Below are 13,293 nucleotides of genomic sequence, written 5' to 3'. Positions count from 1 at the left end.
GACGGCGAGGTTAATCTGATGACTCAGGCATAAAGAATGTGCATTTAGTTTGTGCTTTTAGCCCGTATTAGCATAACCTCGCCGTGATGACAAACGATGAATGGCCCAGTGATTGGCTCTTGTCAGCCGGCTTAATGTCAATAGTAAATTGGAGGGCTTGTTAGGCGAGTTGGGGGACGCGGTTACGGGCAGCGGCGAGGCAGTCATGTACAAAATAATGTCTATTAGGACTAATTTAATCAAGGCCTCCCTTTTACAGATGAATTAGAATGTAGGGGCCAATTATTTTTCAACGTTTGCACTGGCCCTGCCTGTCAGGAGGCTCTCCTCCTTACTCAGTGTGTGTTGGTGTGTGTTGGTGTGTGTGTGTGTGCTGTTTAAAATGCAGGCCGTGGGGCCGGCTCGTATCAGCAGGGGCTGCAGATAATGGCGGGGAGATGATGGCAGGCGGGATCAGCTAGTTAACCGACACAGATGAAACGGAGCTCGGCTCAATCTGCACACACTGCATCACAGGCAGACACACACACACACACACATGCATGTATATAATCCCACACAGTAGGACAGACACACACATACAGTGGGAGCCTGATCTCATGGGAAATCTGTAGTTATTTATACAAAACATTACAACCGTCTACGAGACGTTTTGTGTGCAGTTACAAATTCACAGTGTCACATTTTGTTGAAGGACCTAATCACGCCTCTAATCTCAGGGTGTCTGTGTCCTATGATACTGAAACGACGGATAATTACACTTTAATTTCTCTCATCAGGAGCTGAGTTTTGCTGATGTTGCTTTTTGAGACGACGACTGAACCATTCGAAGCCTTTTGAGCCGTTATCAGTGTTTTTCAAGCATAGATTAATTTTCACTCTTTGTTGCCTTTGCTCACACATGCTATCATTAGCCACAAGCCAAAGACCTTTAACCGACCCCACCAACCAAGAGAGTGGAGGGAAATCACAAAACAGCCACTAAAACTAAAACCTTTACCACACACTTTAAGAAGGATTCTGCTCCATCACAACTTGAGTCTCATGCTGCTGAAGGAATTCACAGATCTTCCTAAAATCTGAGAAAAACTCAAACTCTTCGATCAGTAACAGCAACATTGCGCTGCGATGTGAGTGAAATGAAACCTGAGCAGCTTCACTCTCCCCCTGAACTCAGCTGAAAGGTGATGCGTTTGATTCCTGACGGTGGATAAGTGGTGTCTGAGCAGAGGACAGAAGACACCACTGTCTGGGACCAACGACGTCTCCTGATCTGCAGCCTCTGATGTGACATGTGTCCATCTCCAATCACACCAGTCCAATCTGTGTTATGATCACAGAATCAGGAGGGGGGGGGTGACATATGAGGTTTTATGGGGTACGGGGCAGGACTACCCCCTCCTTCCCCCACCATTGCCTCTGACCCTGGGGGGCAATTATCTTGTGATGTGGGCCCCCTGCCCGCCTCCTTCTCCCGCTCACCCCATCTGGTCCCCTGAGCCCAATCCTGCTGCCGTGTTGGGGCGCTCGCAGCACCTGCACCCCGGCCCAGATTAAAAGCCCCTGGTCTAATTTTAAATCTGTTAGCGCTGGCCTTTTCTGAGGGGGGGACAAGACTAATCTGTTCCCATAAAGGGCCCTTATTCTTTCCCCTCTCCTGGCTCCCAGCGCCGACAGACCTGCTGCTGAATTATTACTGGCTGTGCATTCGTCATGTGGGGCCCGCTGTTAAGTGTGTGGTGGTGAGGCGGCGGCGGCGGCGGCGGCGCTGTGATACGTAGCCCTGCGTGCTCATCCTTTAGCCGCCCTCACTCCTGCTCATTTTTCTGCTGTCTAATTAAGGTGTGGCGCCCCAGTACCTACATGTCTCTACCTCCTCCTATTGTTCACGCCGCACACTGACCCCAACACCGACGGGGTTCTGCTGATTTATGATGATTCTCTGACAAGAACATTTAGGATATCATTTATAATTTTAACATTTTAAATTCAGGACATCAGGGAAAATGTTGCCTGGAAATCAAACTGAATTGTCTTTTTGTTCAAGTTCATTATTCAGTCTCACGTTGTGTTCATGATTGCAGTTTTCGACTGTCAATTTAAGAAATATGTCGATTTAAGAGTCGTTACTACTGTAAGTGAACTCACAAAAACCTGTGCAGCTACGTTAATCTCATCCATGCTTCTTGACATTTTCCTCATTTCTAATTTGTCCTTCAAAGATTTGATTGATTCAAGAAAACAGCTGAAACTAAGAATCTCTGAGGACATCGTCTGAGAAGAGATTGAACAGTGATGCTCTCTATAGAGGCTTCTGCAGGTTTCTTATGATGAGCTGTTGAAAACTTGAGATAAACGTCATCTCCCTGAACCTTTGTCCAGTTCCTGGTTTTCTATATCACAGGTTTCAGATGTTTTTGGTGAAACTTTGGACTGGACGGTTTTTGGTCCGAACTCCTCATCACAGCAGAACCATGAACAAAGACTGTGAACAAGCACAGAGGAGTGTGTGTACACACACACATGGGCCAGGATGCTGACCCTACTGCCAAAGGTCAGTAGTTGGCATGAGGGGTGGGCGGGAGTTCGAGGACACAGGATGCCCAGGGGATGGAGGCACATGTCCGCCAACCACCTCCTCAGTCCGGTGGCCAGGAGGCCGGATTAGCAGCACTGTCACTTGCTGTCCACTCAGGCCTGCTAACACGCTGCGTCAAACAGAGGCTGAGCAGGCCTTGGGTGCTGGTGTTGATGTGCCACTCGACAGATAATTAAAACAATGAACTGCGGCGCCAAGAACAGAGGACCAAGGGTGCTGCAGCAGTGCCGGCCAAGCCAGCGAGCCCCTGTGGGGGCTCCACGATGGGCGGCGTGCCCAAACTTAGCAGCCCTTTCAGCAGTGGCATCAGCTGGGGCGCGGCACCGGGCGACGGTGCCAGCTGAGGTGATGACGGCTGACCGCGGGCAGCCAGAGGTTAATGGGAACGTTTAGAGGACGGCTGAGTCTTTTTGTGGTTTGTACCAGGGAGAAAATACTTCAACAGGATCCCTCTGGCGCAGCAGAGCTGGCACGGTTGGTGTTCATCCACACTGTAACCAGCCTCCCAGCTCCACAGCTTAGTCCCTGCTATGTCCCCGTCTTCACCACTGCAAGGGAGGCACGTCAACAAGTATCTCTCTTCATAATGAAACATTGTGGTGCTGAACAGGCGTGGCAAGACATTGTATTCGCGGCGATGAGCTCCAGCCCTAAAACGATTAGCACCGACAGGACCCCTCCTTATCCTCACTGAGACTTGCTGATGTTAATGAGACCTGGACCGGCCGTCGCTGAGGGCAGACGTACGAGGAGGAGGATGAACGGGGGTTTGAAACGAGAGGAAAAGGGGAAGATAAAGAGATGATGACAACAGTTGGAGATGGCGGGGCTCGGCCCTGTCACATATCTCATTGGACGGGGGCGGCGCCGTGGAGGCGAGGTGCGATCTCTCCGAACATAATTCCTCCCTCCGGTGCGACTGGGAAGTCGGCGGGGGAAGGGAGGAGGGTGGCAGACAGAAAAAAATGGAGGTGTTTAACAGTGACGGCCATACTAATACACCTCCCTCCCTTCTTTCCCCCTCTCTTCGAGGCTCCATCCTCCTCCCTGTCTTCCTATCTTTTCCTTTCCCTCTTTTTCACACCCATCCCTCCAAATTCCTTTCTTTCCCTTCCTTTTCTACCGTTTCTGCCTTTTCAATCTGTTCCTTCTCCACCTTTCTTCATACCTTCCTTCTCTGTTTTCCTTCCCTCCATCTGTCCATTTCCACATCATCCTCCTCCCTCTTTCCATCTCTCCCACTCCCTCTTTCTCCTATCCATCCCTTTCTTTCCCTCCTATTCTCACAGTTTTCCTCCCTCCATCTCTCCATCTCTCCATCTCTCCACCCCCCCTCCAAATCTCCAAACAGGACCTAATTGGGAGGTGAGAATGGGGGGCCAGACCTTGACAGACAGGAGGTCAGTGTAATTGCTGCTGGCCATATTTAACATTAAGATAATCAGGCCATTAATTACCCTTTGGATCATTAAATCAGCCACTTGCAAAATGAAATTTCGGCCTCTATTACTCACTTGAGAGACCACGAGGGGAGGGCATTTTTCCATCCATCAGCCTCCCCCCAACCTCCCCTCCCTCTCTCTCTGGGTCTCCCCCTCCCATCCCTCCTTCAGCCTGGACAAAGCCTCCATTGGCCTTTTCCCACACCTCAACCTCAGCAGTCCTCTTCCCACTTTCTGTTTCTGTCACTGCCCTTTTCACTCACTTCAATGTGGAGGCAAGTTATGGTTTTAAGTTCAAGCTCCGAGCAAATAACAGCTGATTTAACAACAATACAATGTTGTATGAGTAAGAGGACGATAAAGTAAAAGCACGTGAAAAAAAAGTGTAAAGATATGAACTCAGTGAGGCTCCACAGCTCATCTAAAGGGCTGATTTTAGCTGCACTTGCTTTTAAAGTTCTGACATTATTTAAGAACCATATTTCACTACTGATATGTTTAAATTTATTTTCCAGGTCTTTCTTTTAACAGACATTTGTAAAAGATTTTGAATTATTATAATTTTCTCAGCTTATATATATTAAAGAAAAGTTTTTCCACTTCCTGGTTCTTATACATCTCCATTCTTCACAGTTCATCACAGTTATTATCATTATTATAGTATCAGTGTCCCACAAAGATCAATCCTGGTTCCTCTTCACGTCACTATTTATCCAAATCAAACAGATAATGAGAAACAGCATTTTTTTATTATTATTAATGTTTATGATATAAGAGACGTCTCTTTAAACCTTTTTAACAACTACACTCATTCAATATTAAACGAAGGCTTGTTTGTGAGAGTTAACAAAATGGTTTTTACAGTTTAATTTCAACAGCAGTGTCAGATACTGGTGCTGATTTTCATAGAAACAATATTTGTAATTGTTTGTCATTGTGTACCAACAGTTCCATGTATTGTAATGTATTTACACCTTTATGTCCTGATGCTTGTTGTTGTCTTGCAGGTTGATCTGTGATTTAAGTCGAGCAGTGAGTGCTGAGTGAATGTAACCTCAGTGACACAGCTTCTACATATCATTTCATAGACCGTCGCTGGCACTCCATAAAGCTGTCATAAAACCTCCACGCCCTCCCCCCACTGTGTGTGTGTGTGTGTGTGTGTGTGTGTGTGTGTGTGTGTGTGTGTGTGTGAGAGAGACAGATGGATTGACAGAAGTAGTTTACATGCAGGAGAAAGACAGAAGAAGACAAGGAGGAAAAGAAAAAGTTCTTGTTTTCATTGAACTGATGCACAAATTCTGAAACTTCTGCAAAATAAATTGTGTTTCTATCAACAACCTTCATGTAAACAGATTCAGTTTCCTTAAAGTAAGTAAGTTAATATTCTATAGATATAGAATATTAACTGTAAATAAAAATATGTATATTTTTAACTGAAAGAAATGCAGAGGAGGTTCAGAGAACTAGTTCTCCTCCTCTCAGCCTGCGTGGAGTCTCAGACGGTAAAAGTCGTCGAGTGCTGAGCAGTGAAAGGAGAAGGTGGAGACAGATTTCACTGAGCACACTGTAAAAGTTGTGGGGTCAAACATAGGATATAAACAGGATCACACCCAGGAGAGATGGAGGGAGGACTCAAAGAGACGGAAGCAAGAAAGATGGAGAGAAATGATGGAAGAAAGAGAGAGAGAGAGAGAGAGAGAGAGAGAGAGAGAGAAAGAGAGAGGGAGAGAGAGAGGAGAGGGATTTATGGAGGGGAAACGACAAACAGCGAGCTACTTAAGGAATGGACTGATAAATACTATTGACAGGACAGAGAGAGGGGGAGAGAGATGGAGGTGCAGTGGAGCGTCGCGGGTTAATTGAGATAATATTGACCTCCTTCTCTAATCTCTTCAGGGGAAACAGGCTCCAGATTCATAAATAAATAGGAACATGAGCAACAATAAAAGCATTAGTGCTCTGACAGAGGAGCGCTAATGGCACGTCAATACTCAGTGTGTGTGTGTGTGTGTGTGTGTGTGTGTGTGTGTGTGTGTGTGTGTAAGTGTGTCTGCAGCTCCACTGCCTGAGAGTAATATGTGCACATACTTGCATTTGTTCTGTGCACTGAACTACAAAGATGGAGTCATACTCAACCTGGACCACAGCTGTGTCCGCAGAATCAGAGGATTACAGCAGGTTCTGTTTTATTCATGATTTAGAGGCAGACTGAGGAAACCTCTGTAGATCTGTCTGCTCTGTGTCAAATACATAAACATACATCCTCACTTTTGTATTTGTCTCAATGTCTGTTAAATAATTATTTTCTTGTTTCTCATTTGGATTCGGTTGCCAAAGTCATTTTCTCCTTTTTTCCCTTCACGTGCTGTATTGTGTTTTTAACTGTGGCTGTTTGTTGAAATTAAACTACTGCATCTAAACAAGGAGCTGACAAGTGTCTCAATCTAACTGTTCTTTGTTTCAGTCCCTTCCTGAAAATCTTCCTTCAAAAACACCAAGTCAAAGCACAGGTATGAGTTAATCATGAACTATTAACCACACAGGTCTTCATTCAATATCCCACAGTGGATACTGTCAAATTAACATTTATTACAATATATACAATTATTTCTCTTTCTCCAATAAGGTAAATATTTCATCTAAAATAAGTACTTTTATTTTGAAGACAACTCAGGACTTTTACTTTGTAATCAGGTGATGTTACAATGTGGTGTTACAACCTTAACTTCACTGAGAGTTGTGAGTACTTCTTCCATCACTCGTGTGTGTGTGTGTTTGTGTGTTTGTGTGTTTGTGTGTGTGTGTGTGTGTGTCTCCAGTATAAATAGTTGTGTCTTTTATTTGTTTACATGCATTTATTGTGTTTTCGTGTGTGCGAGGTGAAAATCTGTGTGTGCATGTATTTGTGAGTATATCTGTGCATGGTGCCTGTGTGTGTGTGTGTGTGTGTGTTTGGGGGGGTCATGTGGGGAGTAATTATAAGGTGCTTCTGTTGACTAATGAGCGTTGGGGGGGTGAGTGGAGGGGGGAGGATGGGGAAGTCGATCTCTATGCGGATGGCAGTCAGCTCTAATTTGTTATGATGGCTGCTGGCTTCCCAGAGCTGCAGCGGCCGATAATTACACACACACACACACACACACACACACACACACACACACACACACATGCAGGTACACACTGATCAACATCATCGTCACGCTAAAGTTCACCCATTTGTTACTATCCCCTGTGGTCTACAAGATAACACACACACACACACACACACACACACATACACACAGGAGCAGTGTTTGTCGGCATTTCTGTCAATATCCAACACATCCTGTATGAACCCTGCTGAGTCTCTGGCACTGACACACTGCCCCCTGTCTGCAGCCAGCAGCTCTGCACACACACACACAGGCACACACACACACACACACTGACCACTGTCAGTGCAGCACCACAGAGAAGGATGACTTCTCTCATGTCCATGTTTTCCTACCTGCTGGCATCAGGACCGGGTTTGAGGCGTCCCTGAGCGCTGGCCTCCCACACGCTGTTGGCGAGCTCGTTGCCGATGGCCGACATGACCCTGATGAGCTCCAGCGGCCACTCGTCCAGGTCCAGAGAGCGAACCCTGGACAGGTGGGTGCCCAGGTTCCTGTGGATGCCTGAGCACTCGATGCAGATCAGGGCCCCGAGGTTCAGGCTCGCCCAGTCCGGGTCTGGAGGAGACCAGCAGACGTGTTAAAGGCTGCGCTGCATTAAAAATGGCTCCCTGTGATCACCCAGTCAAGTCCAGGTGAAAGCTAGTTAGTAGACCTTGAGTTACGACTTCTGTGGAGTCGCTCTTTAAACTGACGCTGTGTGATGTGATGGAGGAAACAGCTGGTACTCACTCTGAGCTTCACAGTCGGCACAGTGGCCGTTTCCACGGATACTCCTGATGGACTGCAGAGCCATCGCCTCTGTCTGGCTGGTCAGACGAGACTGGACGGAGAAAACAAACACAACTCAGAACACAATTAACTGGGTTAGTCAACTAATTAATTAACTAATTAATTAATTATGATTGTTGTATTGGAGTCGAATTCATTACATAACTTTGATAACTGATTAATTATTCAATTATTTAAGGTGCAGAAATGTGAAAAATATTTTGTTTCAATGTGAAAAGGTGTCGTTTGTCTTCAATGATCATAAACTGACTTAAATATGTCCACATGGCCTCTAAGAAATCCTCAAGAACATCGTTTTCTATTCACTATTTACCTGGTGATTAATTGTTTATTTGAACTGTTGGTAAAATGATTGATTGATCAGCTAATAGTTTTGGTGCTCACTCAGATGAGTAGAGGAACCCAAATCTCGTGACACTTGTGTTTCAGGCTGATTCTGTTGATCTGCTCCTGACTCTGAGCTGCAGATCATTAAAGCTCAGGTTTGTTTTCAGTGTCTTCAACAGTTTCTCTGTCGTTAAACTGAGAAACACACACTTCTCCTTCGCCCTCTCCGACCGACGTCGCTGCTGTTTCACAGATTGAAAAATAACACGGCAAACAAATGGAAATGGGGGAGGAAGGGGGGGCCGTGTTTTGAGTGCGAATGGGAGTGGGGGGGCAATAAAAGGCTGAGAGCCTGAGGCGTAAACACAGCGACTGAGAGTGGAGCCGCCTGCTGCATGTGCAGGTGGAAAATGGCAACGCTGAGGCTGAATGTGAGGAACAGTGATTGGTATTTTGTAATTATGTCAGTGAATGAAAGTGTGTGTGTGTGTGTGTGTGTGTGTGTTTCTTTTTTAATCATCCCATCTGCTACCTGCAGTGTGATGCTCGATACAGTTGATACATTTGTTGATCTGAAACGATCGGGTTTGTGGCGTTCACCTTGTTCTTGCTGCTCTCGCAGGACTGCAGACTGGCCAGGATCTGGCTCTCGATGACCTGCACCCAGGCGTCTCGCTCCTCGTATGAGGTGGCTTCAAAGTGCCACGTCTGTCCTGTCAGCGACACGATGGTGAACTCAAAGTTCTCCTCTTGTTCTGTCGGAGAGGAAATGGGTTTAGAACAGAACGCTTGCCGACACAAAGACACATCAGTCAGGACACAGTCGGCCTCCGTCCCCTCAGCCGTGTGGTTCCTGCTCTGATCCAGAGAGCGGACGCTTCAAAGAAGGTTTCAAACTTTATTTTGGACTCTCAGGTTGTAAAATGTCAGAATGAGAATTTAGGTTTTACACCAGCAGCTCTGCCCATGTGCTCCTGTCGGGACACCTGTTCTCCTGAACCAACCACTGCTGACCTGCGTGACCCCGCCCCCTGAAGCCAGGATGTCACCCAAATTAACCCCACCCCCCCGAACCGTCCTGCCCTCTCCTCTGCTGACATGTCAGTGGGAGAGGTCAGTCATTACAATCAGGGCCTGCTGGAGGGGGGACATATGGATCTATTACCCAGAACCCCCCCAGAGGTTAATGGGACAATCAGGAGTCAATTAGCTGAGTGTGTGTGAGCATGTGTGTGTTTGTACACGACTCCTGGACTTGTCAGAGCAGTTGTAGAAGGTCTGAGAATGTGTCTGTGTCTGGATATTGGTTCATTAAAAGGTACAATTCACTCAAAACCACCTTTAAACTTCCTCTGTCGGTGCAGAAGATACAGAACCTCAACATGTTTGATTTTTAAACCTGAAAATCCAGTTTTCTTTGACTTGGAGAAGAATCTTTCCATTCTGACACAACAGATACAACTGCAGCAGATACAAGCTGATGATTCATCTGCCAAATAATGAACTGTTCAGTCTGTAAACTGTCAGAAAACTAACAAAAACTAGCCCATCACGAGTCCAAGGTGAAGCCTTCAAATGCCTCATTTTCTCTGAGCTTCAGTCCAAAACCAAACATTCAGTTTACTGTGAAATGAAACAGAGATGATCAGAGGAACTGGAACCAAAGAATAAATCAAGTTTTCACAGAAAATCAACTTCAAGCTCCTTTTTTACTGTTTTACTCTGAAGTTTCAAATGTCCACGTTTTCTAACTTTAACTTCGAGGATCTGTTCTCAGAGGTTTGATGGATGTTCAGATGTGTTCGTGCACAACTTGGGCACATTTGGAAACCGTTTCCGACCACAGGGAGGATGGAAGTAGAGGTGAAGTGGGGGCATGGCTGCGAGCCGGTATCATCACCACAGCAGATCAGACAACAAGCGACTTCTGTTTACAATTAGCCCCAGTGAGGAGGTAGGAGATGTGGGGGGGGGGGGGGGGGGGGGGGGGGGGGGGGGCACAGGGGTAATCACTTAATCAAAGGACGGCCTCCAGCACGGCTGATAAGTCCCAGAATCCCCCAGTTTCTGTCTGAAAACAAACCAAACCAAAGAGGTGATGTGGCGAAGAGAAGTTGTTTCTTCAATGTAAAAATGTTGTATCTCTAAGAAATGTTGTTCCCGTAAAGTTACAGGAAACAAAGCTTCGTGGTTTCTTTATCAGCTACACATATACTTCTGAAACATCTCAATGCTGAGGTTGGTAATCATTCATGACACTTTGGGCGAGCGTTTCTGGAAGCAGCAGTTTCATGGCGTGTGCCGGGAGTGAAGCAGTGAAAAGATGAGAGGTTTAATCAGTCGGAGAGCGGTCACGGCCGGCCCGCGAGGGAACGACCATTTGCTCTTCCTCAGCTCCAGTCATTTGGCTAATTGGGAGCGTCTCAGAGCACCGGAGCTGAAGTTCCCCTCTGGCTTGGCTCTGGATAATCAATGGCCTTGTCCGAGGAGAGGAAGGACAGAAGGTAAGGATGGAAGGAAGAGCCCCGAGGCCAAGACTGAGAAACCCTTCCACTTCCAGGATTAAGAGATTGAAAACACCTTTGCTGACCAAAGTTTCCTTTGCTGAAGACGACGGTGGATCATTTTCATCTCTTTGGTGCTTCAGGCTGCTGATGGGCAGAGTCTGATTAGTTGATGTTAATTAAAACGACTGTTTACAAGGGCTGGTTAATGGCTCAAGGTCAAACCAGACTTTTAAATTGGAAGCTGATACATTGACAAAAACAACTTTTTTTTCCACTACAATAATAATATCATGTTTCTATATGACACATACTTTTTTCGATGATGAAAACGTGATAAAAACGAAATAGAAGTAACTTCTGAACATAAACACTGAGATGAAATACATCCAGTTCAAATCTTTTCACTCTGACACAAGTCAGCTGATTGGCAGGGATGAAATGTATTGAATCATTTGTTATTGACGAAACACTGAATGAGCTAAATAAGTTTTAAAACAGTTCAAACTGAGCAGCAGCAGGAACATTAACACGGCGTGGACTTTCATGTTTACTGGCTGTTGTCAGGGATCAGTGCAGGATTACTGTCGTCTGACAACCATCTAAACACAACCTTACATGTTTGCTCAAAGAATAAATCAGCTTCTCGTGGTTCTGGATCAGGTCTAGACCTCAGCATAACCTGCTTCAAGCTTAAAAGGGTCTTGATAATCTGGTTTTCATATTTGGACAAAGAGTATTCAGTGTCCATGTTGACGTCTGAAATTTTACCTGAACCTGCTGTCAAGTCTTTCCTCGACTCCAAATGACAGAATGTACAAAATTCAAATGAAAACTTGACAATGCAACACAACACGGCACAACACACAACATTCCCCGTGACCCTTCAGTGTACACTTCTGACTCTGCGCTGCCACAGACCATCAGACCTCGTGATCCATCTCCAGGTCAGAGTACGACCGAAGCACCTGCTGGCTGCAGACTTTGTGTGGGTTATCGAGGACATCTTCCACACTGAAAGGTAAGGAGTTCGGAACATGCCACAAATTAAAGCTGTATTAAAACATGTCTAATGAAGGGCAAACTCTACATAAAGCAGAAAGTGAATGATAATTTCCCAGAGTGTGTTTGGAGGCTCCTGGGTCTGCACCGGGTGTATCTTCCTTCTAAACGACGGCCCACCCATCAAGCTCTGGTTGAGCCCCGCAGGGTCAAGAGCAAGAATCCCATCATAATTAAATTCCCATGATTCTCTGTTTTCAGGGGGAGGGGTGTTTGGCTGCTTGACAATTATGGAAACCAACAATCCAGAAAGGGCCTGCCTCTGCACGGCGTAAATTAAATGCTGTTTCTGGATTTAAATGCTGCACGCTGACCTGGCGCACCGCGGCGGATAATGAATAAAATGAGGGGGCATTAGGCTGTGCAACTGAAGAACCACGCCCACCACCCAGTTTTACTCTGAAAGCCCCCACCTGAGCCTGTGCTACACTCATCAGCTCCTGTCTGTGCAGGAAAAAGGGAAGCAGCATAATATTTAAAATTTTTATATCAACAATCGGTCATGATACAATGAAGATTATTTGTTCTAAGAAAATAAGACTTTATAGTATTAATTAAAGAATTAAAATGACCTGATTTTTGATCCATAACAGGCTGTAAAGGTCCTCTGTGTCTCAACAGATGAGATTTGACATGTTTGCTTTAAGATTCTTGACACTAGATGATGATTTGGGAATATTAAGCTTGTGATTCTCTGATTTCCTACACACTTGCAGTCACCTGAACCTGCTCGGCCTCTCCTCTGTGTTTGTGTACAGACTAAACTTATGCATGAGAGTACAAACACACACGAACACACAGGCGGCGAGTCACTCGTGCTGTATTGGTAATTACTGCCACCGCTCTCGGCAACTGTGGGCGACATTCACGCAGAGAGAGGTGGCGCCGAGGCAATTTGTGAACTCTGACACCGGCAACCTTTAACAGCAGAAACAGAACAAACCGAATATACTGCATTTACAAGACACAGGGGGGGGGGACATGCATACAAGCCTATCATCCGGTGTGAGGTGTCGAGACCGCCCAGCGGGGGGGGGGGGGTTGACAAGCAGGACGGTAGGTGCAATGAGAGGGGAGGCGTGAGGGAGACAAAAGGGGGCCTCAGGAAACACAAATTAAAAGCCTTAAATGTCACCGCACACAGTATTGCTTTGTGACACAGGTCATTACTCCCCATATTATTCGCAGCCTTTTACGACATTAATAACCTGGAAAATATTGCAGCCGATTGTCCCGAAGTCTCCCTGAAAAAGAAATATTTAAGTCCAGCATGTAGAAGCAGAGGGAGACGCCGTCACGTCCAGAAGATTCAAGAGTAACGAGACGATTTAACCTGTTTTCACGTCGTTTCCAAACAGACGCATCGAGAAACCAACACCTGAGGTACTTCATGGATCCACTGAACATGTTCA

General features: G+C 45.9%; 1 protein-coding gene across 3 annotated transcripts in view; it reads right to left on the bottom strand.

Annotated features, from left to right (window-relative positions):
• Positions 1 to 13,293, bottom strand: part of agap1 (ArfGAP with GTPase domain, ankyrin repeat and PH domain 1) — a 116,614-nt gene that overhangs the window by 11,375 nt on the left and 91,946 nt on the right. For all 3 annotated transcript variants that reach the window (XM_071479654.1, XM_071479653.1, XM_071479652.1), the window contains exons 14-16: positions 8,916 to 9,070; positions 7,929 to 8,019; positions 7,532 to 7,754 (exon numbers count right to left, since the gene is read on the bottom strand). In XM_071479654.1, coding sequence (XP_071335755.1) covers positions 7,532 to 7,754; positions 7,929 to 8,019; positions 8,916 to 9,070 — 469 coding nt within the window. The remainder of the gene's footprint in view (positions 1 to 7,531; positions 7,755 to 7,928; positions 8,020 to 8,915; positions 9,071 to 13,293) is intronic.

This window comes from Trachinotus anak, unplaced genomic scaffold (genome assembly GCF_046630095.1).
Source record: "Trachinotus anak isolate AG129_WGS33_773 ecotype Australia unplaced genomic scaffold, CSIRO_AGI_Tana_v1 ptg000006l, whole genome shotgun sequence".
Classification (NCBI taxonomy): Eukaryota; Metazoa; Chordata; class Actinopteri; order Carangiformes; family Carangidae; genus Trachinotus; species Trachinotus anak.
This window is presented reverse-complemented; position numbering and strand designations above follow the sequence as displayed.